We start from the raw sequence: 26,369 nt of genomic DNA, 5'->3' as shown, positions 1-26,369 counted from the left end.
TAGGGTGTTGATTTTGCTTGAGAAATTCTATTGCATAGAGCAATGGTTTGCAAACTAGGGATGAGGGCAGGATATATATCAGAATCATCTATCACTATACCTTGTCTTAGCAGGAACTCTTATTCCACACTGACCAAAGGCAAAATTTAGGTGTTCCATGGGTCCCCGATCAATGCCCATTTTCACATTATTAAAAATATTATGTACCATCCTATCCTCTAATAAATTACAAGGTGTGTTCCCTTCTCAATCCTTCCCCCATGATCTTACAAAAGTAGGGCTAAATGGCATATTTCACTTATTTTTAAATTTTTTATCCACCCCATTCCTCTACCTCCCTCCCCTCCAGCAACCCTCAGTTTGTTTCCTGTGATTAAGAGTTTCTTATGGTTTGTCTCCCTCTCTGATTTCGTGAAAAGCACATTTTAAATGAAAAATTATCTAGAGTCACAGGATACAAACTTTTTTTTTTCCTGAGAGAATTATCAACTGTTAAACTAAGAACAGGAAACAGACCTCTACCCAATAAATTAGATCATTATTTAGTATACATTTAAGTTTTCATATTATTCCACTTAAGGGAACTAGGAACATAAGGAAAGAAGGATAAAAAGAGCTAAGTAAAAATGATCTCTACTTAGAGTTACAAATGATGATCAGTTCTCCAAATGATAGGTGTACCATTAAGCAAGGGGCAATATTTATTGATGCACAGAGTGGAATAAACTATTTTTCTTATGTCAAAATTTTCAGCTCTATCTCATACAGTTATTACGCGTATGCTAATATTGACTTCTTTTTAATGACAGAAGGTCTAACATTTCCCTTAATACAGCCCTGCATCTGAAGCAGTGATTCCTAAAGGGACACCACCTGGGAGATTTTAAAACTTATCTTAGGACTCACACTGCCAAAAATCTGACATTTCACCTACTAGGTCATCTGTCACTCCCCCAGAGACTGCCTTAGTAAGCCATTATTACAGACAGGAATGTGGTTTATCAATGTGGTAGGGCAGGAAAAAAAATGATTAAAAAACTGCTGATGGAAAGTAACAAGATAGACAAATGCGTACATGAATATAAGGTTGTATCACTGATAAAAGACAGGATGCCCACTTGTATCCACAGCAGGCAGGAAAAATTTTTAACTTCGTTAAATAATTGGGGTACAATAAATCTGTCAAACTGCTAGTTCATTTATTCTCCTCTTTTAAATTGTTGCCACAAAACGCCAGAAAATAGGTCTGATAACCTTTATAGCATTCTAAGTGGGCAAATAGGACATAGAAGTAAAGATACTTTGGACCAGTCTAGTAGGCTCTATTAAGTTAGACTGGTTACCATTCCTCCTTCCAACTCATTTTGTTTAGCAAAGTTCCCTATTCACAAGGCATCCTGGAGGGGAAATGAGACATATGCGAAAAACTAACACAAGGTAGAAGGTGATAAGTTTCTCAAAATAAATATGGAGTGCCAGGGACATTCACAGGTGGGAGAGATGACATCAGGTTGGAGCAAAGCATCTGGCCAAACTCCATTAATCTCCAGACTTCTCAGTTATCTCTCTAAGCACAAAAGCAGTTTTTGGTGCTTTGGGATAAGTTAGACACTGACTTTTGATAGTGCTGTTATTTTCGAAGAGGCATTATTAAGCTTTTTCAATGTATGATTTCAAGTTTCTTAAATGTAAAGTCTTTACATCTTAGAGCCATTGATTGCCCTGTTGGAGCATCAGACAATGGAACTCAGTTGGGGAAAAAAGGCTATTCTGTCTTAGTTCATTTAGGCATGTGTTTTCTGTCATTTCCAGTCACTTAGGTCTGCTGCCTAATGTATATGGTGGAGATTATTTAGGGCTTTTAAGGAAAGTTAGGGAAAACCTCTGTTCTTCCTCAGACACGTGAGCAGCAGATGAGGAAGTGAGACAGATATGCAGTTGTAACACGGGAGCGTGTGCGTGCGTACACACACACACACACACACACAGCTGATTTGGCAGCTGTGAGGATGGAGGTGGGGAACTCTGTGCCAGTCAAGCTACTCAAGTGTCTGCATGTCTGAGGCTGGATTTCAAGCCTCCAGCGTGTTTGGAGTTAATTCCCATTAGGTTGGACTCCGCCCCTCTTTCCCTAAGGTAAAGCAAGGTTTTCAGGCATCACTGCAAAGAGCAGCTGGGATCCCCATCCCCTTCTGACAAGCTGTAAGGAGAAGTTGTTTCTCAGATCTGAGTCTGAAGAGAGGGAACAAGTCAATCAGCTTTCGTGGTCAGAAGGTAAATTTGCAACTTGGGCCAAATGCAATGGAAACAGCTGGATAAGAAACTGCTTTTGCTCTCCCCGCGCTCAGCCCCTCTTCTCCCTTTCCTTTCTCAGGCTTCCTGTACTTTCATCTCATAGCTCAGAGAAGCAGTTTTCTTCCCAAAGAGGGCCTTGTGCATTTTTACTCCCTCATAGCCTGTTGTTTGCATAGAGGGTATGAGGAATCTGGGCTGGATTCCTATTTCCTATTGACAGGGTTTGAGGACCTAAGGGTTAACTGTCAGCTGATTTTCCCAGGAGAGTTGGTAACTTGAGGAGAGGAAGTGCATGTCTCTCCGAGCAGAGGGAAGGATTTTGCTTGGGACATCTATAGAAAGAAGAGCGGATCCGGTTTGCTGGTGTGCTGGGTTGGTCTCTTAGAATTGCCTAAATTGGGATTACGGGACCAAAATGGGGTGATGGGGTTAAACTGAAATGCAGATGTCGAAGTCATTCAGTCCGGCTGGAAACAAAAGATTGTATTCACTCCGTAAATATTTATGAGTTCCTACTATGTGCCAAGCATGATGATTTACAGAAAAACCTGAAATAGTTTGACTATAAATCCATTCTCGAAAAGAACATTGGGCCCAGTGGTTCCATTTTGTGGTGAGAAACTGAACACAGAAAGAAGCCAAGAGGGAAGAAGTCACTGGAAGAGTGGCTGGAGGAGAGATAGAGGGGAAAGCAGGGATGTTCGGCTTCTTGGGAGACTTCAAGTCTTCTCTATTACTTATGGTGGAATGGAATCTTTTCCAGTAGAGGGAAGAATAATGAGCACCCAGCCTAGTGTTAGGTGTACCACAGATGTCATTTCACTTGAACTATGTTTAATCATCTCCATTTTATAGATAAAACTGAAACCATGAGGTTTTAAGTGATCCTCTCAAGTTCATGTAACTTGTAAGGAGAAGACCTCAGGACCCCATCTCAGATCTGAATCCAAAACCTGGACCCTTTTCGCCTAAAATGATATTTCTCAATCCTCAGTTTCCAATAGATTGAGAAATTTTTAAAAAATGCAAATCTCATGAACTGTGATTCAGTGACTCTGAGAAGGAGAGTCACAGTGTGCATTTTAAACAAGCGCTGAGGGTGCTTCTATTGCAGAGGGGTTGGGGCCATCATTTTAAGAAATGCTCTTAATATACCACACTGCTTCTCATGTCTGCCAAAGTGGTTGGTGAAGTACCTAGCCCACCTTCTTCCTATACTGTCCAGGTTCACTGAATGGAGGTGGTCAGCTGTGGTGGCATTCTATTCCCTATTAAGTCCACAGGTAGAGGGTCTACTGGGCAACAGCAGCAAGGATGGGACCATGAAACTAAGGGTGTAGAGAGATACAGTACGAGTTAGCCCACTGTTGATAAGGCTTAACAGTGTCTTGCCAGAGCAGGCTGGTAGGAATGGTTTCTAACTGGTGAATGGGACTCCTAGCTGACCAACTGATCACTGATGGTAGTGGCATCTGTCTAGTCAGAATAAGAACTGGGACGAAGAGTTCTAAATTGGCACCTCATCAAAGCAGAAGACAAATGGGGAGCTCAGTGAGCACAACATTTTTTTGCAGGAAAGGGAGGTGTTCATATGAAATTTAGGGAAATCATTCCAATTCCCACCCTTTCAACCTCCAACTCTAGAGAAAGGGAATAGCCCAGGACCTGACATGGAGGATCTTTGTAAGGTTCTCTCTCTGCATGGCCAAATTGATTATTCAGTAATAGCCTTCTAGGTTGTCAGTGATTCAGTTGGTTTTCTGTCTCCATGTACTCTAACTTCTTGCCTTCAACTGCCTTACCTGTTTGTGAACATCTCAGATGCAAATAAATAAATAAACCAAATAGCTAGTTTTGCTAATCTTTTTATTTCCAGAATAAAAGAGGAGGGAAGAAGAGAGAAGGCTTAGAAAGAGATCAGCAAGCATGACAGCTGAGGAATTTGAAAGACAAGGCTTAGGTCAAAAGGGAGACATTAAAAGCAGAGTAGAATAGTGGTGCCAGGGACTGGTGGGAGGGGGGAATAGGGACTTGTTGCTCAATGTGTATAAAGTTTCAGATGCTACATGAGTAAATTCTAGAGATCTTCCATATATCATTGTGCCTGAAGTTAACAGTACAGTGTTGGGCACTTTGAAATAAATGATGAGGATAGATCTCACCTTGCGTTCTTTACACAGACACACATACAAACTAATACAAGGAATTTTTGAAGGTTATGAATATGTTTTATTAACTTGATTGTGGTGATGGAGTTACAAATATTAGCATATGTCCAAACTCATTGAGATATGTGTGCTAAATGTGTGAATTTTTTTGATATATCAATTACACAAATGGGAAATAAAGCCCTTGTAGTAACTACATCATGTGATGCTTTCAGGCATAGGAGAACTTGGAGTCACTCCCATTGCAGAGATATACAGAGGAGGAATAATTCTTGAAGGACTCAGGTGGCAAGAAATAAGGAGAGAAAAGCTTGGGGCTGTGTCTGAAGTAGAAAGATAGAGAATGTTCAGGTTCAGGGTGCTTATATATCCAACTCGATACAAAGAATTACGTTGGGCAAAGACATGTCTCTAGAGTGTAACCCTATTTACCACTAGAAGCATATGCCTGTGTATCTCGTTCATTTCGTACAAAAGTCTCAACACTGCATATGATGTGTTTGTAACAGGGTTGGCAGGTAGGCAATGCACACTATCTGGGGGGCATGAGGAGAAAGGCCTGTTCATATTCCTTTGCCAACACCAGTGCCAACAAAGCCGCTCCTCACAGACCAGTCTGAAACCAATAGTCTTTTTTTTTTTAATTTTTTATTTCTTTTCAGCGTAACAGTATACATTGTTTTTTCACCACACCTAGTGCTCCATGCAATCCGTGCCCTCCCTAATACCCACCACCTGGTTCCCCCAACCTCCCACCCCCCGCTTGCAGCCATGTTTTCCTTAGCAGCTACAAGTCAGAAATGCCCTTTCTGACCACTTCATATTCTGGTCATTACCTCACTGGGTGCTTTGCCTGGACCCTGTTACCTTTGGTAAGGTAGTGCTTTCCTTAACTCAAAAGTTGTATGACAAGCTCAAATGGGGACAAAAGTATTTGAGTCTTTGTCTGTGAGGACTGGGGAGAAAATGAGGTAAAGGATGGACTTGGTTTCTTTTCCTCCGCCCAGAAAATAATAACAAGAGTTTTTCCAGTTTCATTTGATAGTAAGTGCCTATGTATGAGTACAAACACATGAGAGTGTAAAGGTGAAAACAAATAATTAAAGACATGACAATGAGACACCACAGAGAGAGGTAGAGTGTTCATTTTAGGGGGAAGAGGGCTAAAGGTAAGCTCCGAGCAATCTGAGTTGATTAAGGGCTCTCATCTGGAAGACCAGCCAAGCTCTTCTCCATTCTCTCTGAGGATGCAACCAAAGAAATTAGCCTTATGTTACAGCACAGAAGGTTTCAAATGAGACAAAATGAATGATTTATTGACAGTGAGAGTCGTTAACATACTGAGAAAAATCAGAGTTCCCTTCTCTGGAGTTCTTTAAAAGCAATATAGATAACCATTTGACATGTATGGCTTAGGCGGTTTTCCTGCCTCAAAAGGTTGAAGTGATTCCTACCCATGAGTCTACATTAGAATGATGATCATCTCTCTAAAGATAAGTGAGCATTAGCCTTCAGGAAGGACAGTAAATACAGAACACACTTCATGCTTCCACCCTGGTTGTCACAACTTTCTGGCCACGCTCACTGCATCTTATACAACCACTCTCAGAAACAGGCACATGACCCATTTAGGAGATGAAGAAACTAAGGGATGAGGGACCATGTGGCACCTAAAGAGAGAGGGTCAAAAAGAATCCTATCAATGTCTTGTTACTGGACAAATTAGCAGGAGCACCAGGGTTGAGTTCTTGTTTTCTGAACTCCAGTGTAGCTGTGTGGTTAGAATTCCAGGACAGGGAAACAGAGCCATTGCATACATGACACATACAGGAAGAATAAAGATAGAATGAAGTATAGCACTGTGCATGATTTTTATTTATGTGAGTGTAAAAAGACTTGGCTAGTTCCTGGGATTGAACATGGATTGCTTTGGAAGAGTGTCATGGGTGGACATGCACTGCAAGCCATCCAGGAACTTAAAGCATTTTCCTGAATGTACCTCCTTGTCTGGCACATGTGAACACTTAGCAGTGTGCTTGCATAGACTCCACAAGGCCCAATGCCTCCCTGTCCAGCCACAGTTGAAGCTGGGTTGGGGCTTATTCTATGCTCAGAAAGCTTATTCTGTGCTCTGAGTTCTTTTCCTTGACTGCATGAGGTCACATCTATGATTCAGAGAGGTTTACATTCAGAATACGTAGGCTTCATCTCTCCATTGTTTAATGCCATGGTCACTTTTAACTTCACATTGTTTGAGTCCTGGGAAGAGAACATTAGAGAATTATCTGTGGCAGTGATCCTCAGCTTGTTGTCCATGGACAGTGCTGGCTCACCACACCTTTAGTCCTAAAGAGGGTGACTAAGTTTCCTAGTTTTGTCACCGTAAGTCCCACATCCCAGGAAATCCCTCTGTCCCAGGAGAACTGGCATGATTGATTGTTCTAGTCCTCAGTGAAATAAGGACAATGGGTCTTTCCTGAAATTAAAAGTATTTAAATTCTGAAAGCTGATGAGTTTCTCTAAAGCTAAGCATATGTAATTTAAACTGGATTTTGTGATTCTGCCTTCTTACAACTTGGCTTCAAAATTCTGATTTTTTTATTAAAGATTTATTTATTTATTTATTTTTTAATTTAATTTATTTATTTTTTTATTTATTTTATTTATTTTTTATTTATTTTTTATTAAAGATTTTTATTAAAGATTTTTTTATTTTTATTTATTTGACAGACAGAGATCACAAGTAGGCAGAGAGGCAGACAGAGAGAGAGGAAAGGAAGCAGGCTCTCTGCCAGGCAGAGCCCAATGTGGGGCTCGATCCCAGGACCCCGGGATCATGACCTGAGCCGAAAGCAGAGACCTTAACCCACTGAGCCACCCAGGTGCCCCTAAAAATTCTGTTTTAAATACAAAATTATAGTGACAGTGGTTGGTAGTATTGTAGTTTTTTTAAAAATCCTTATTTGTTACAGATTATGATAATCTTTTTTTTAACAATTTAAAAAAATAAATAAAAGATTTTATTTATTGGAGCATTTGGATGGCTCAGCTGATTAAGCATCTAACTCCTGGTTTCAGCTCAGGTCATGATCTCCATGTCATGGTATCAAGCTCTGCATCCAGCTCCACACTCAGTATGTAGTCTGCTTGAGATTCTCTCTCTCCCTTTTCCTCTATATTAGAATGACGACCGTATCTCTGAAGAGATATGGTCACCCCCTCCTCACCATGCCTGCACACTGTCCTCTCTCTCAAAATAAAGATTTTATTTATTTACTTATTTGTGTGAGAGAGAACGTGTGTGTGCACATGTGCACACATGAGTGGGGGAAGGGCGGGGGTGGGGAGAGAGAGAGAACCTCCAGCAGACTCTGCACTGAGCATGGAGCTGGGTACGGGGCTTGATCTCACAATCCTGAGCTCATGACCTGAGCCAAAATCAAGAGTCAGACACTTAGCTGACTGAGCCACCTGTGTGCCCCCAGATGATGATAATCTAATGTCAGACCCCCACCTTTTATTTCTAGTATACCGTAGGTACCACTCAATGATACAGTTTCCTTCTCCACATTAAATTATCTGCCCTTCTACTGGTTGTCATACCGGGACTTTTGATCTCAAAGTGATGACGTTTATGGGCAACATATGGGGTTGGTTCTGACTAGAGTTGCTGAGCTTGAAACAGCTAATGTTCTTATTCTACTGAAAGAGAAAAAAAAAAGAAAAAGAAAAAGAAAAAGAAAAAAGAAAAAAGAAAGAGAAAGCGGCTTTCCTCCTACCTTCCCAGTTTGCATTTCTAATTCTTTCCCCATTCTTAGACATTTTTTTCAAATTCTGGCTGGGGAACCACAGAGGCTTTTAATTGTAATACTATTGGGGTGATAAAGGGGAACATGGGGGAAAGGGGGTGGGTGAATGAGAAGTGGGAAGTCATGGCTGTTGCATTAAATTACTGTGCAACCTTGGGCAAGTCACTTAGCTTTCTGACCCTCGCTGTGCTCATTTGTAAATTGGAGGTGACTTTTTATTTTATTTTATTTTTTACCAAACAGAGAGGGTTGTTGTGCAGAGTTCATGAAATAATGACCTTTGGAAGGGAATATGATGATGCAGCCCTAAGCGTTTGTCAGCTGGTTTCCTCTCATCCTCCCTCCTGGGCTTCTTCACTGGGAAGTGAGACCATAACAGAGGTCTGCTTGCATTTCTCATAATATTACAAACTCTAAAATAACAAGCAAAAGCATTATCTCATTGTGGCCAAGTGTACCTGTTTTCTAACAGCAATTACTTAAAACTAGTTCCACTTCTCCCATTAGCTTTTTCTCATCACATCTTCTTCTCACCCTGCCCGCCTTGGGCACAAAACCTCATTCCCAGGGGCCCAGCTCACGGCACTTTCTTCCCAGGCCCTGGCATTCCAAAGTAAGCACCTGCAATTTATGATCCCTTCTCTCTTCCTGCACAAAACACGTAGCACACAATACATATGTTTCAGGAGGGGAATTGTGGTAGACTGAAAACAGAGCATTATGCTAAGAATCAAATAACTGGGCTCCAGCCTGGCCAGTGTACCTCACTAGCCCCTTACCCTTGGGTAAATCACTTCCTCTTTGGATTCCAGTCTGCAAAGTGTTGGGGGAGGGGTGTTAGTACTATGTAGTAGATAAGTACTCGCCCAGGAATCTGCAGATCGGGTTTCTTATTCCGGTTTTGCTGCTTGCTGACTTATTCTATGACTTTGGGGAAATGATTTCCCCCTTTACTGGGCCGTGTGCCCCCATATGTAAAACAAGAAGGTTGAATTAGGTGATTCATTACAGTCCTTGCCAGCCTGGAAATTGGCTGCTTCTATGAAATGGGTTTCATTAGACAAACATGAGTTGGAGTGTCTACTCTGTGCCAGGCGTTGTTTAATGGTGTTTGTGAAAATGTCCATAGCTGGGCATAGTCCCCAAGACCCCGAGTATAACTGCTGCTTGTTCCTGACAATGTCCTAAAATGGCAGTATGGTAGCCCCATACCCCCAGTGCCTGTATTCCCCTTACCTTGAGTCCCCACTGCTGAACCTTTCTCCTACCGCCTGTAGCTTTAAGCAACGGTGATGAATCATGGAGAAGTTTCTGAAATATACTCCACCATCTGCCTGCTGGAGACATTCACGGTGCTGTCATCAAGCTGCAGTGTGGTCTCTGCCCTAATTGAGGCCAGAAAGCAATGGCAGATTAATGGAGTTGGGAGGGAAGTGGTTGATTTTCAACAGAGGGGTCTGTGAAAGCCATTTGTGAGCTGGGCTGAGATTAGATCTGAAAAAACTCAGCATCTTGAATCTGAGATTACTTGTTCCAGAAGGCACCTTGAAAGGTCCTTACAGCTATGTATGTATGTTCCTACTGCCAGGCAGGGGGTACCTGATCCATTTCAGAGAGAGGAGAAGCTTTCCTGACTATATTGAGTAAAGGATGAGGCAGGTTTTCTTTGTAGCCCATCTAGAGTTAAACAACCCTCACTGCTTGGAAAGTTGCATCCCATATTGTTTTTGGGGAAAAAGTGACCGAACAGTGCTCACTCAGTGACAACCATGGGGTGTGAGACAGACACCCCTTGTTTTATTCTAAACATTACAACCCTGTGAACAGTTCATACTGATGCACTACTGGATATCCTACATAGGTCCCATGGGCACATCCTGTAACTCCATAGTGAGCTCTCCTTCCCTCTTCTCTCTTGTAGGAGGGGCAGCCCCATAAGTTGTCTTCCTTCTTCTTCCTCCCTTCTTCCTTTATTCTCTGAAAACAACTTGGTTTCTGACCCCCTTGAGATACCATCTTCTTCCAGGTTCCCAGGACAGCAAGGCCATTCCACTGGAAGCTGAGGATTCTCTGGGCTGCCTTGGTTTCATTCTAGTTTCAGCTCCTACCACTCATTTCATGCTAGATAGATGTCAAGAGTTAGTTGAAAGCTGACTGATTAGGCTGCATTTGAGTTGGCCGAAGACTCACTAATTCAGTTCTACGGTTCTTCTATTGCAGCCTAAAGACCCTAGAACTCTGAATCAGGTGGGAGGAAGGGAAGATGGGAAAAGTGCTAGAAAGCAGAATCCCAGAAGGACCTAAATGGGCCTCGTAAGAATGATCTTATCCAAAGGCAAAGACCAAGTTGTCCATAAACAAGCCCTAGGACTGCCTAGCCAGGTGAAAAATGGGCCAATGGAGCCTACATGCTAACTTTCTGCATTTGGTGCTATGACCCAACTCATCTCCCCATCCCTGCAGAGAAACCTGGGACCATGAGGAGCAGCCTGACACTGGTGGGGACCCTCTGGGCCTTCCTGTCCCTTGTTACTGCTGTGGCCAGTTCTACCAGTTACTTCCTGCCTTACTGGCTCTTTGGATCCCAGCTGGGGAAGCCAGTGTCATTCAGCACATTCCGGAGGTGCAACTACCCTGTGCGGGGAGAGGGGCACAGTCTGATCATGGTGGAAGAGTGTGGGCGCTATGCCAGCTTCAGTGCCATCCCAAGCCTGGCCTGGCAGATGTGCACGGTGGTGACAGGTACCGGCTGTGCTCTGCTGCTCCTCGTGGCACTGGCTGCTGTCCTGGGCTGCTGCATGGAGGAGCTCATCTCCAGAATGATGGGACGTTGCATGGGAGCAGCACAGTTCGTGGGAGGTAAGACTGTTGTGGGGGTTGGGTAGGTTGTGGAGCTTGGCAGTGGGGCTAGGGGTGGGAAGTATTTCTTTATGGAGAAATCCACTCTCAGCCCCTCTGCTTTACCCAACCCAAAGGCTATGAATGGCAACTTCTTTGAAACACCCAGCCTAGGACTCCCTAAACTGCCATCTACACCAAGACTTTATTCGCAGCAAAATTGACTAGCAGCAAAGTTGATACCTGGTTTGTTAGCCCTCCATTTCCTCACCTTCTTCTGCCTGAACAGTGCCCATTTAATGATATTATCCAGGTCCACTTTCCAGGGATAACAATGTGTACTCTAAATATACTTGGTATCTAAAAGCCTTGATCTCTGGTAGTTATCTCAGAGGACAGTGATCTGATAAACATGTAGACACAAGTGTTAATTACTAACAAGTTTGATGCATGATCCTCACCAAAGAAATACAGCTCTAAAAGTGAAACACTAGGTACCAGACAGACTGTAGTGACTGCTTATTTGGCCTATATCTATCTGTGGCTAGCCCTGTCTGGTAGCCATTAGCAGTCTATCTCCCTGAGCCCTTTTCTTATTTAAGAGTGGCAACTTAGCTTCATTTGAATTTCTAAGAGTTGCCAGCAGAGAGTGAGGAGGGACTAACTGGTAGAAATCAGAAGGCCAGTAGCAACAGCTTCCATCAGACTCCAACCATTACCAGTGGCTTCTGTTCCCAGCTTGCTTGGGCTTGACTGAGACATTTATGAAACCCTTGCCATTCTCCATATGATACATTTTAGTTGGTCCCACTTCCTAGGTCAGGAAAATCAAAGGAAATTCTTGAGGAGATATGTGGGTAGGTCATGGAGCTTTAGACACTCAAAGAGTGAGTGGGGAGGTACTTTGGCTGAGTGATAGGTGTCATACAGAGGAAGTAAAAACATCAGCACCCTTTTCATCTCATATGTTTCCCCTTATAGAATGATTCCCCATTGACTCATGCTCATAGGAACATGGCCACAGTATTTACACTTAGAGGAGGGATTTTAAAGTTCAAGAATAAAACGCCATTTGACAGTTGTCATGGAAGGAGGCAAAACCCAGGGCATGGTGGTACAACGTTTATCCCTGGATATGTGAATAATATTGGGCAGGTTGCTAAATTCTAACAGCTTCCCCATCTGTAACACCAGCCAAGTAAGTGTCATTCCTACCACCTTTTTAGAAACTGGTGCCTGTCACGTTTATATCAGATGTGGGGGAATGGTGAAGACTGCTTGGATGTATCATATTTTCTAGGAGCCCCTCGGAACATGATCATAACCCAAGGGTCTTCAAAGACCTTGGATCTGACCTCTTAGAGATACACTCTGCCAGTGTCAGGAAGCTAAACCTGAACAGCATGTTTAGCACCATGGATAAAAGACACAGGAGAAGGAACTGTGGGGGTTAAGTTTAAGCTTGTTGTTCAGCTGAGGGGAATTGATTTTGTTGCTCCAGGCCTGGCAGCTTCTCGGCAGCTAGTGCATTAACTGAAATACATCAGTGGGTGGAGCCAATTTGTTTTAGGTCTGGTTTATCTCTGCCAGACCCCAAACCACTGAAGAGATGGAGTATCCATTAAGAACAACCTCCTCCCCCTCCTGACTCTTGTTCCCCAGTTTGGCAGCTGCCCACAGAGATGAACGGTGGGAAGTGAGAGAGACAGGAAGAAATAAAGAGCTGCTGGCCTGAGTCAGACTTAGCAAGGTGACCTGATGGGGCCCTTGGGTCCCATTTGCTCCACCTGCAGCTGATCCAGCTGGACAAGCCTAGGGTCCAGAGAGCCTTCCACAGGGACCTTCATGCCCTGCTCCAACCGGTGAAGGAAACATCTGGCCAGGAGATTATTTCAACCCTGGGGATGCTGAGGTTTCCAACCAGCTGGCCCCTAGTCCCTGAGAACAAGGTCATTATTCACATTCCCCTGTGTATACATATGCAAGATGCTTGTGAATTGTTCTCTATCTTCGGTAAGAGCTAAACAAAGAAGAAATAGTTGAGAAGTAAATATAAGGAACTTCTTGGCAGGAAAAAGTGTAAGATCTTGGATTGAGTTACTTGAGGGAGGCCAAGAAACATTCTAGAGCATGGAATGTATCAGGATCACCTGGAGTGCTTTAAAAAATGTGGACTCCCCATCTTTCCTATCCTCTTTCCCATTCTGATATACATAGGAACAGGTGTTTTGAAAAATCTCCCCAGTGACTCTGATGTGTACGCCGTGTTCCCTTTCTTCAACTCAAGTGAGAACCATCACCCTGGACATTTTTTTTTTCTTTAAGGAGATAGAATTCAACATACCCAGACAGGCACCAGTGGTTTTTTTCCATGCAAGGTCCTAATGCTATATGCTTCAAGCTCAATGAAAATTGCCACTGGAGACAGATCACTGAGGGCCTGAATCAAGGAAAGGGAACTATTTTTCTAAAAACCATCTTCTCTGGAAACCATGCATTTCCTGGACAATCCTTCAAAGTTTCACTGGCATCATTTCATTTATCCTTACCATGCTGAACAAGGATAAAAGTGGCTTTCTGTTTGGGGAAAATAGTATTTAAAGAATTAAGTAGCAAATATTTGTGTAGCAAATTGGAACAGAGCAGAGAGTATGGGTCAGGGCTCCTGAATCTCAGCCCTGAGCTTTATGCACTGGTTCTATTGATTTTTCCTTTCCCTCTTGAAGATGAGATGCTATCACAATGTTTTGCAGAGTGGTCCATGAAACACTTGTGTAAGAATTACCTGGGTGCTTGTTAGTGCCATTCTAAGCCTACTGAATCAGAACTGATGCCTTCCACTTTGTATTTTACACAGCCTTTCAGACTGATTTATTTTTTAAAATATAGTATAAAATAGTTCAGAGGTATGTACCACTCAGCTTAAGAAATGGAATATTTCCAATACAGTTATAGTCCCCTTCACATCCTGACACGGTCCCTTGTTCCTACAGCAAAGGTAACTACTGTCTTTGATCTGTCATTTATCATTCTCCAGCATGATTCCAGTACATGCTAAAATTTGAGAGCCTCTGCTCAGTTTCATTCATAGTGTTGCTTTTTTTCAAGAATTCCCTTTTCTTCCATCTCTGTCTGTAAACATCTGCCTATTTCTCAAAGTTCATGTCAAATGCAGCCTCTGTGTGAAGACTCCCCTGATCTACTACAAATATCTCTCACAGAAGTAAATTGTCTTGTAACTCTGAGAGAGAATATGGGGTCCAATGAATGGGAGAGTGAGTGGGGAGCTCCCTGGGCAGGAAAAGCTGAGATTATAGCTGGAGGGCAGGCTTAAAAATTTTCTACTGTGAGTTGAAGTGCTCCAAGAGCAATAAATTGAGTAAATTAATAACAAATTAACCCATACTAGACTTCTGCTCAGGTAGTAAATTCAGACTACCTAATAACCATATTTAGACAGATATTTGGTGGAGAGTATAACAAAATTATTGCACACTCAATATTTGTACTTATGAATGGCTGGGAGGGGGAGTGAAGGGGGTCGATAGCACCCAGGGAGAGGGCTTTCTCTGCCCAGAGACAAAGATTTGGCATCTATCCAATGGAGAATGTGCAGTTAGGAGGAGTTTATGCAACTGTTGGGATGTGGCGAAGTAGTAATTCTGGCATCAGGGGAAGGTTGACTGTAGCTGAGAAGTAGCTGCAAGGAGGGTTCCAAGTTCATCCAAGAAGGTGAGTCTGAAGGTTTGAGCCGAAACAGAGTAAAGTGTTTAACTCCAGTCCTCTGCTTGGTCAGAGAAGTGAATTCTAGCCATAGCAACCATGTTTGGGGAGGACATTTTGTACATTTTGCAATAAGGGATTCTTGTAGAAAGAAAACTTGAGGAAGGGAAACAAGATGGCAGCCCAACTGGTCACTGTATAGTAGGGAAATAAGGATAATAACATACCCTTTCTATAGGCATATGAGAATAAGAAAGTACCTAGCTGAACCAGAGGACATACGTGGTTGGAGAGCTAATAAGTCCGGGAGTTAGCAATAGCACCTAGAGAAGTGGGAGTCAGGGCTACAGGTCATATGTGGCAGGGCTGGGATTTAAACTAGTTTTCTCTGCCATCAGAGCTGCTGTTCTTCATATTTTTAGTGGTGTTTATCTTAAGTATTGGTACCAGAACCAGATGCATCAGCATCACTAGGGTGCTTTTGAAATGCATATTCCTAGGCTACAGTTATTGAATCAAATATCTATGGCTGAGGCCCAAGAATCAACATTTTTTAATAAGCCCCACTCTTCCAGAAGATGGCAAGGCCTGGCACTAGCAAATGACTTCTGCATTTCTATTTGAAGCTCATCTTCAGAATCCCAAATTGATGAGAACTTTTGGAAACAAACATAACTGAGGATAAATTACCTTGTGAGTTCATTTTTAAAATATGTCTCCCAGGACACATCTTTCTCCAGCTATGAGCAAATGTGATGGAATCAGCTATCAGTTACAAGTCAAACATCTCCATGAAGCATTGTGTACAACCTACTGCACTCATCTATCTAAAAGGCAGGAGGGAGGATAGGGAATGGGAAGAGTAGGAGGACTGGTTGGGTAGAGCTTGGGGCCACACGCACTGGGGCAGAACACATGCCTGGCCAAGATTTTTAGTCTCTGGCTTGATGCCTGCAAAAAATTGCAAGATAACAACTCCAGCCAGGAAGCTTTTGAATCGAGCCTTGTTGAGCATTTGACTTTTCAGCTGTATTTTTTATGAGGACAAAGAGGTGAGGAAGAAATTAGCATGGAGAAAATAGGTGGAAAGTGAGAGAGGAGTCATAGGGAGAGGGTGCTGTTTAATGAAAATAATTTTTTTGTCGAACACTTTCTATATGCTAAGCACTTTCTAAGTATTATTTCTTGAAACAGCCCTATAGGATGGAGTACTATATTCTCATTTTAAAGTCAAGATAACTGAGGCACAGAGAGATGAAGTGACTTGCCAAAAGTCACATACAGACTCTAGGTGGCAGAGTTGGAATTTGAACTTAGATCTAGACTGACTACAGAACCCGTTCTCTCTTTTTTCCCATCTTATTAAAATATAATTGACATACAATACCCTGTAAGTTTAAGGTGTACAATGGGATGATTGGATACACATATATAATGAGAAATGATTACCATAATAAGGTTAGATGACACATCCATCACCTCACGTCATTATGTTTGTGTGTGTGTGTGGTGAGAACATTAAAGATCTATTCTTTTAATGACTTTCAAGTATAGAATACGATATTGTTCTCTGAAGCCATTGTGTTGTGTTGTCTCTCTGGATGGAACACCTATAAGATTCCTAGTGTTTGCTAGAGATATTGTTGTCAAAAAGTGGTCATTTCTGGATACCCATCTCCAGAACAGCAGAGCTTTTAAGGGTTGATGATCACTGTGATTAGTGGGAAAAACTGTTGTCAGTAACTGGCAATATGACCATAGGTAAATCTCTTTCCTTCTCTGAGTCTCAATGTCCACATCTGTAATGGGGAGAGTTTGGAGTAGGTAAACTCCAGAGGCCTTTCTCTCTCTAAGATTCTATGTCTGTATCTGGTGTCTAGGATGATCTCCCATCCATGCTATGAAGATACCTTCAGAAGGCTTCCCCCTTGGGTAGCATGGGCAAAGGAAGCTGTCTGTCAGGTACACATAACATACTCTGAAACAGATGCATTTATTGGACACCTATTACATACCAGGTGCCAAGTGTTCCTCCCTTCCAGGAACACACACATTAGTGAGGGAAGCAGACCTCAGTCAGTTGTGAAGCATATATATCTCAGGATATTTTAATCACAGGATTAAGCACAGGGTGCTGTGGGAACAAAAAGAAGGAATATGTAACTTAGCCTGGAGGTGGGACCTTGGGGCTAGTGAGAAAGGCTTCCTGGAGGAGGTAATTCCTGACCTGAGCTCTTCAACATGGTAAGGTCTGAGGAACAAGAGAGGGCTGAGGAAAGTAGAAGGTTCCCCTTGCCATGTTGAGACAGACACTTGGCCAGCAGGAATACCTGCTTGAGAAATCAGAGTTCATGCCAGTCGCAGGGTTCTGAATGTGGAGGTTGGAAAGCAGAACTGCTGTTCTTTTATGAACTTATGTTCTTTTCTTCCTAGTTCGTGTGGAAAAGCTCACTTTTTAGTAACTCTTCCCTCAAAGGATATATATACTAGAAGCAGGAAAAGGCTTAGATTTCATTTCCAATTTTGTCCTTAACCCACTGTGCGTACTCTGGGTTCCATATTCTGGCTCATACCTCCTCATCTCTCAGGATTTCAGTTTATCTGTGGTACAAACAAGCAAACAAAGGAAGCCCTAAACAAATAGGAGTGTTGTTCCATTGTCAATGGATAAATTCCAGAGCCTAGAAAAGTCTTTGAGTGACCAGTTTCATTTCCTTTAAGACTATGAGACAGATAAGAATGCCTTCTAATTTTAAGCATTCCACTGAAGGGAATTTCTAGCCTTAATTGGTCATTCTTTTAGTTTCTAAACCCTCTCTCACTGTCAGAAAGTTATCACTGTTATCCTATTTAAACCTTTCTTTTTTAAAAAAACATTTTTATCTATTTATATGAGAGATCGAGGAAGAGAGCACAAGCAGGGGGAGGGGCAGAGGGAGAGAGAGAAGCGGGCTTCCTGTTCAGATGCAGGGCTCAATCCCAGGACCCTGGGAACATGACCTGAACTAAAGGCAGACACTTAACTGACTGAGCCACACAGGCACCCTTAGATAAACCTTTCTTGCTATTTCTTAAGGCCCTCATCTTTTTCTCTGGACTCATGTAATAGTGAGAAAAGCTAGTTGCCATGTTGCAGACAAGCTTAGAGTACTTTGTGATCTTCTTCCAAAAGGATTCATCTTAAGACAAAGTTGTCTTATTAGTTTCTCAGAGTGTATATGGAATCTTCCTCAGTGGGGAAAGAGAGGTGGAGGGGAGGCCAGCAGTCTCTGGAATATTCTGCCTTTTACTGTCCAGCTGAGCCCTGGAGCTCTGGAACCTCTAAATATGCCATTCGTTCATCATTGATCAAACACCTGCTCTGTGGAGGTTCTGTGTTATGTGCTAGTTTCTGCATTTATATTCGTGGCACATCACTTTCCCATAACCTTTGGTATAGCACCCGAGTATAGTGTTGTTGTTATTAGGCTCTCTTTGTTGCTAGTAGGAGAGACTCACTTGAGTTCTTTCACTAAAAGGGAGTTTATTATAACACAAGGAAAGGGGAACTGGAAAGCCATTGGGAAGGACTGGATTTTCTGTAGCTCTTTCAGGGGAAGTATGGAGTTTTTCATCATGGTGTATCTGCTTCATACCACTGTATCTCTTCCTCTAGCAATTAGTTCACTCAGCTTCCCCAGAATTGACATCTGTCCATAACTTTGAATTGAACTTGGCTTCAGCTTGACACAGACTTGATTCTACCTCTTGGTGTTTTTCCTCTAACTTCTACTCTATCTGCTAACTAGCTCAGCATCTCTGTTTCTTGATCAAAATTTCCAGAAAGAAGAATCTGGCCCAACTCTTCTCTTCATGCCGGGTTATGATGTCAGCCATCACTGGCCAGCCAATGAATTTTGTCGCTTTTGTGTCAGGTGTCAATGCTTAGTCCAACCCACTGTCACCAAAAGCATGGGGCAGGGTTGGTGGGGGGGTGTTGTACGTTATAAAAGGTAAACCTAGGCAGTAAGCAAGAGCTGGGGATGAGGCAGTTGCCCTTGGAAGGCAGTGTCAGCAAGCAGACCCAGACTTGTACCTTTTGTTGGAAGAGTAAGGTTATCACCAAGATCCCACAGTTTCTCTGTAGTGACCAAAAAACCTAAACAAAATGGACATGAAGACAAGGGGTGCAGTGAAAAGCATTAGAATCCAAATAAAGGAGAAATGCTTAGCATAAAGTTGGAATGACTTCTCAGAATAAGAAAGTATTTCTGGAAGAGGGAGTGTGGTGCCTTCCTCACCAGGAGAAGCCTACCCAATGTGTATGCTTTCTCTAGATCTCAGTCTGGCAGCTGAGATAGAAGTGATTCCAAGTGATAGAAATCATGACCTACCTTCAACTAACAGGGACCTATTTGACTCTTAGAAAAAGCTGAATTTTAGGAAAGAGTAGCAGTCTCTACATTGTTATTCTTTGAAAATCAGACCAAGATAGAAGAGGAGTCTGACTGGGAAGGCCAACTTAGTGTTATAAGTTATTGTCAAAAACATTTGGGCTGTAAAAAGTACACTGGCCTGTCTCAATTCCCAAAACTGCCCTTCCTTTATAAGTTGTTCCCTCTACTATCTACTTCAACTCACTGCTTATGGCATGACAAAGAAATTCTGTTGAGCTGGTAGTGTCATAGACATTTAGGGTTAAAGGGGAAAGGTAAACTCTGAACAGAAGAGGCAGAAGTTGAGCCAAGCTAATCCAGAGAGAAATTTGGGGTGACGGAAAATCTGTTATATCTTTTCTACCTATTTGTATGCTTTTCTTTCCAGGGCTGCTGATAAGCTCAGGCTGTGCATTATACCCCTTAGGATGGAATAGCCCGGAGATAATGCAAACATGTGGGAATGTCTCCAATCAATTTCGGTTAGGTAAGGTGGCCTGGGCAGGGTGGTAGTGATGGTTCTTTTGGGAATCTAGTTTTCAAAGTGCTTTACCTCTTGGAGGGGACTCTGCTGGCTAGTGGTGCTTATCTGAGTCTTTGTCATTAATGTTGGCTTGTGGGAAGTGGTGGCTTGGCCAGATTCATTTGGCCTCACTAACTCACAAAGGACTTAAACTCTTTTTAAATTATGTCTCTCCACATTCTTTAAGCACTTTCACCCAGAGTCCTGTGACCAGTTTGGGGAAACTCTATCTACAGGGGGATTTCAAATGCTTAGAGACTGATGATCTGTCATTCTCTGAAAAACTCCTAGTTCCTATTATTGTTTCTTTCCCAGGCACTGTTTTCCAACTATAAATCAATAGTATCTCTTCTCACTCTCTACCAAGGATGTAACAAGAAGTCATTTGGTTTACACCAAGCATTATGAACTATATTAAATATGGAGAATTGTTACTGGCATTGTTACATTGTTACTGGTATGTTAATGGCAAGAGCTGTCAGGTATTAGAATGGGCACCGAAGTACCTCTGGACTCTTTTATGGTTGTCAGTCCTCACTGAGAATGGCTTAAGTTCACTAATGTGAACTGGGAATAGATTAGTCTCTAACTGAAAGTCTTCAAAATATTTTCCCAACCTACTGTGATGGAAGGGAGTAGAAGGGAGTAGAAGTAGAAATACAATTGATTATTCTCAATTGTAGGAGAGGATTTTGGAACAATGAGGCCAACTATGGTTGCTTATGCTCCAATACTTCCCTTTCTCTCTGTTGCCTCAGACTTTTTTGAGTCTCACATGACTCATTTTTGGAGAAAGGGGTTGTTCACTATACAAATATAACATGAGGGAAGGGCTATATAGAAGATGTGACAAATGTGGACCCTGGAATGTCTAGTGTTACCGGATCAAGCCATAGCTCTCTGGCACCTTCTGCCATAGGTGAAGGAATCAGTAAATATTTGGGGGCAGGTTCTGAAGAAGAAGGAAGCAGAACACTGATCCAGCCAGTCAGGATTGATAAAATTGAAGACTTAGCACATTTCTCCTATGTGGTTGTTAGACACATAATTCTCCTTTTTAAAATAATAGCTTTATTGATATGCAATTCATATATCATAAAATCTGCCCCTTTAAAGGCTACAATTAGTGGTTTTCAGTACATTCACAAAGTTGTGCAATCATAACTACTATGTAATCCCAGAATATTCCAAAAGAAACCCATTACCCATAAGCAGTCACACTCATTCCCCTCTACATCCCAGCAACCACTGCCAATATAGATTTGCCTATTCTAGAAATTTCACATAAATGGAATCAAATAATATGTGGTTTTTAGGTCTGCTTCTTTTACTTAGCATATTATTTTCAATGTTCATCCATTTGTACCATGTATCAATACTTCTGCTTTTTATGGCTGAATAATATTCCATTGTATGGCTATAAAACATTTTGTTTATCTGTCACTAGTTGATGGATACTTGGGTTTTTCTACTTTCAGGCTATTATGAATAATACTGCTATGAATATTTGTGTACATATTCTTGGATGGACATATATTTTCATTTTTCTTGGGTGGATTTCTAGGAGCAGGATTGCTAGGTCAAGTGTGAATCTATGTTTAAGTCTTTTGAGGAACTGCCAGGCTGTCTTCCAATGTGACTGCATCATTTTAAATTTCAACCAGCAATGTGCAAGGGTTCCAATTTCCCAACATCTTCACCAATACTTATTTTTCATTTTTTAAAATTATAGCCATCCCCATGGGTATGAAGTGGCCTCTCAATGTGATTTTAATTTGCATTTCTCTGATAACTGATGATGTTGAACTTCTTTTCATTTACTTATTGGACATATCCTTCCTGTATCTTCCTTGGAGAAATATATATTCAAATTCTTTACCTATTTTTAACTGGGCTATTTGCCTTTTTTGTTTTTGTTGTTGAGTTGAAAGAGTTCTTAATGTATTCTGGATACTAGACTTTTTTCAGATATATGATTTGCAAGTAGTTTTTTTCCCATTCTGTGGGTCATATTTTACTTTCTTGATGATATCCCTTGAAGTACTAAGTTATTTCATCTTGATGAAATCCAATTTTACTTATTTTGCTTTTGTTTCTTGTGCTTTTGGTGTCATATCTAAGACTATATTGCCAAATCCAAGGTCATGAAGACTGTTTTGGCTATCTCTTGCATTTCCATGTAAATTTTAGGTTCAACTTGTCAATTTCTGCACAAAATCCAGCTGGGATTTTGATAGAGATTGTGTTGAATCTGTATATAAGTTTGGAAAGTATTGCTACTTTCACAATATTAAGTTTTCTAATCCAGGAACACAAGATGACATTCCACTGAGTTGGATCGACTTTAATTTCTTTCAATGATATTTTGTTGTTTTTGGTATATGAGTCTTACACTTCTTTTGTGAAATATCTTCCAAAGTATTGTTTTTTTAAGATTTATATATTTATGAGAGGGAGTGGAGGAGGGGCAGAGAGAGAGAATCTTCAAGCAGACTCTCCACTGATCATGGAGCCCAGTGTGGTTCTCAGTCCCACAACCCATGAGATCATGACCTGAACCAAAATCAAGAGTCAGATGCTTAAATGACTGAGCCACCCAGGCCTCTGTATTGTTTTTTTTAATAGTATTATAAGTGGAATTGTTTTCTTAATTTTACATTTTGATTGTTCATTGTTAGTGTATAGAAATACAAGTGATTTTTCTATATTGACCTTGTATCCTGCAAGCTTGCTGAACTCCTTTATTAATTCTAATGATACTTTGGAATAGATTAAGATTTTCCATATACAAGGTCATGTTATTTGAGAATAGAGAGTTTTACTTCTTCATTTTCAAACCACTTATCTTTTATTTCTTTTCATTATCTCATTGTCCTGGCTAGAGCCTTCACAACAATGTTGACTAGAACTGGTGAGAGCAAACATCCTTATCTTATCCCTGATCTAAGGAGTAAAGAATTCAGTTTTTCACCATTAAGTATTGATGTTAACCATTTTTTTTAAATGTGTGGCTTTCATTAGGTTGAGAATGTTCCTTTTTATCTATTTCTAATGTGTTAAGTACATTCATCATGAAAGGGTGATGGGTTTTGTCAAATCCTTTTTCTTCACCTACTGAGATGATCACATGCATTTTATTGATTGCTCTTCATATGTTAAACCAATCTTGCATTTCAGAGATAAATCACAGTTAGCCATGGTGTATAATCCACCTTATATGTTGCTTGGTTTGGTTTGTTAGCATTTTATTAAGGATTTTTGTATCTATATTAATTAGGAATATTGACCTATAAATTTCTTTCTTATGATATGTTTGTTGGATTTTGGTATGCAGGTAGCATTGGTCTCATAGAACGAGTTGCTATTTTGATTAATATAAAATGCCAAAGTAAAAAATTGCAGGCATGATTTGTACATAGTCATTTGGCAGTTTTCTGCACTAGTCACCACCCCCCAAGGGACTAGTTCACAAATGGGCAATTTTGTGTGCAACTATCTTTGTTTCAAGTTGATGGTCATCAATCATATTTGCCATAGGATCATTATTTTTCTCTTTTCACTCAATATTTTTGGTTGTTTCTTTCTCCATTACATTCTCCTCCTTATTTACCTTTCTCCCTGCACCATGTCTTCCCAAGGGCTCTGGCTCCCTCCTCCTCAGTGCCCTGAATACTGTTGTTCTGTGAATCCTTAGGGATGAAGGGATTGCTGAATCCTGCTTGAGTCAAACCCTCCCAGTTCCTTTTTTGAGCTATTCTTTCAAATATTCTTTCAAAGCTATTCTTTCAAAAGCTATTCTTCCAACTGCCTAAGTGTCTCTCATCCATGAGCCACATTTCCTGCCCATATTCTTCAATTACAGGCCTCTGTATTAGCACTTTTCTGGTTAATGCTGAAAAGAAGAGACATCCTGTGCCATCCTTGATCCTTTTCCGGTCAGCTGCCCAAAAATACATGATAGTGCCAACCACATTAGCAGCTATTCTTTGCAATATAGAGGTGCCAGGAGCAGCAACAAAACATGTAGTAGAATTTTAAAAAATATATTTTATGAAATGTGAACAGCAATATGAAATATTTGATTACTCTGCTGGAGGGACCAAATGGAAAGTCCCAGAGATGTTTGGAAATAGAGAAAGGCCCAGCTGAGCCCAAACTTTCAGCCATCCCTTCCAAGGCACCAGACGTGTGAGTAAAGCAGTCCTAGGCCCTCCGTTCAAGCCATCTGAATATCACTGAATGACTCTAGTTAAAGCCAATTGCAGTGGAGCTAGCACTCAGCTGAGTCCTGACTAAATTGGGACCAGTAGATTCATGAGATATGATAAAACGGATGTTGTTTTAAGCTACTATGTCCTGGACTTAGTTTGTTGTATAATAATGGTTGTATAATAGACTAACCAAAAAAATGCCAAATCATATACATATAAATTTATTATTTTTAATCAAAAGTAATTTATGTATGTGATAAAATAGTACATAAATGTATAAAATGCAAAGTCAAAGTCTTTTTCCTAACCCTGACTCCATTCCCCAAAGGGACCATTAAGTTTTTTTGTATCTCTCCAGAATTTTTAATAAATATAAAAATATGAGCATATCGTTATTTTGTTCAATCAAGACTGTATTATGTATCTATCTAGCTATATAACTAACTATACCATTCTGAACCTTGTATTTTTCACTCACCAGTATCTCTTGGAGAGCTATCAATGTTTATAGATCTCCCTTCTACATTTTAGGCATGCCATATTTTCCCATTGTAGGGATAGCATAAACTCTATGAAGGCAGGGATTTCTTTTTTTTTTCTGTGAGATTAAGTAACTTGCCTAAGGACTCTCAGCTGATAAACTGGCACAGCTGGAATTCAAATTCTAGAAGTCTGGCTCTAGCTAGCACCATCCAATAGCAGTTCCTGCAATGATGGAAATTTTTTGCGTCTTGCTATCCAATGTGTTAGCCTTTAGCCACATGTTGTTATTGAACAATTGAAATGTTAGGTTGATGGGACTGAATGTATAATTTAATTTAATAAGTATTTAATCATGTTAATTTAATTTATTAATTTAAATATAATAGCCACAATGTGACTAGTGGCTACCATATTGGAAAGCACAGCCCGAAAATCTGGGTCCTTATCTGCTATGCTCCTCCACAGAGAAGAAAGAGCCTACTAAGGAGACTCAGAAAGAAAAGCCAGAAAAGAAAAATAAGAATGCAGAGTTACAACATCCAAGAGGAAGAGGGTACATTGAAAAAGAGGGTGTAGCCAATTGTGTTTAATATTGATTCAAGTTGCTAGATGAGGATGGAGAAGTGACCATTGGAGTCAGCCAGACTCCAATGATGTCCTAGAGGAGCAGTTTTGCAGTTATAGATACTGGAGTCATTGTGAGGTGACGAAAATGAAAACAGCATGTATAAACAACTCTTTCAAAAAGTTTTGCTACAGGGGAAAGCTGTGAAACTGAGCAGTAGCTGGAGGAGAATATAGGATTAAGAGAGTCTTTTTCTGGGGTGCTTGGGTGGCTCAGTGGGTTAAAGCCTCTGTCTTCAGCTCAGGTCATGATCCCAGGGTCCTGGGATTGAGCCCCGAATCGGGCTCTCTGCTCAGTGGGGAGCCTGCTTCCCCCCTCTCTGCCTGCCTCTCTGCCTACTTCTGATCTCTCTCTCTCTCTGTCAAATAAATAAATAAAATCTTTTAAAAAAAAGAGAGAGGCTTTTTCTAAATTGGTCAAATACTTGACTCATGATGATAATGATTCTGTAATGGAGAGAGATTGATGCAGAAAAGCAATGTCCTTGAGAATGTGAAGGTACAATGAAAAGGAACCTTGAATGGAGACTACATTTCAGCTGGCTTCCAAATAAATGTATTTTAGTTTCATTGTGATTTTCAAAATCCTCTTAGATCCACAAAACTACTAGGGAATTCCTTCATACCCAATGGCCTATCACCCAGATAAGCCCCACTGAAGATTTCAAGAAGCTAAATACTTCCAATGTGACATAGTTGTTTTCAAGCTAGCTTACAAAACTACTGCTATCAGTAGCACTTAATTCTAAGGTAAGAGCTATACCTTCTATCAATGGATCACATTTACAACATGTTCTCATGAGTATTATCTAATCTGATTTTCAAAAGTGCATGGATAGCAGATGGTAATATGCCCATTTTATAATGAGGAAACCTGGAGGTAGGAATAGGTAAAGTGATTTGTGTAAGGTCATAGATCAAGTGAAAGGCAGAACTGTGACAGGTGCTTATCTCCTAATTTCACCATTCTGTGTGTGACTACAATGACTTTTCCCCCTCTCCATTGGTGAGGATGTGTCTCAAGTCATTTGCGAATTCTCCTCAAGATACACTTTAGCTCTATTGTTTTCAGAAACAAATGTCTGAAACATCATGGAAAGTACCGAGTATTACATCTTGCTTCCTTCACTTCCACCCTCAGTCTAAGTTCCCTGTTGATCTTTTAGTATAACCAGGGTACAAATACAGAAGGTGGCAGCTAAACCTGATGGGATTCTGGAAGAGATTGTAAATGGAATGGACATGTGTAGGAAATTTTAAAGTGCCTCTAGATTTGACTT

General features: G+C 41.0%; 1 protein-coding gene across 1 annotated transcript in view; it reads left to right on the top strand.

The window, feature by feature from the left end:
* Nucleotides 1–10,682: 10,682 nt before the first annotated feature.
* LHFPL1 (LHFPL tetraspan subfamily member 1) overlaps nt 10,683–26,369 on the top strand; it is a gene marked incomplete at its 3' end in the record, with an annotated part of 36,402 nt that continues 20,715 nt past the window's right edge. Inside the window, exons 1-2 of the mRNA XM_080795567.1 lie at nt 10,683–11,131; nt 19,637–19,735. Coding sequence (XP_080651693.1) covers nt 10,750–11,131; nt 19,637–19,735 — 481 coding nt within the window. The 5' untranslated portion in view covers nt 10,683–10,749. The remainder of the gene's footprint in view (nt 11,132–19,636; nt 19,736–26,369) is intronic.

This window comes from Martes martes (assembly GCF_963455335.1).
Source record: "Martes martes genome assembly, chromosome: X".
NCBI classification, from domain to species: Eukaryota; Metazoa; Chordata; class Mammalia; order Carnivora; family Mustelidae; genus Martes; species Martes martes.
This window is presented reverse-complemented; position numbering and strand designations above follow the sequence as displayed.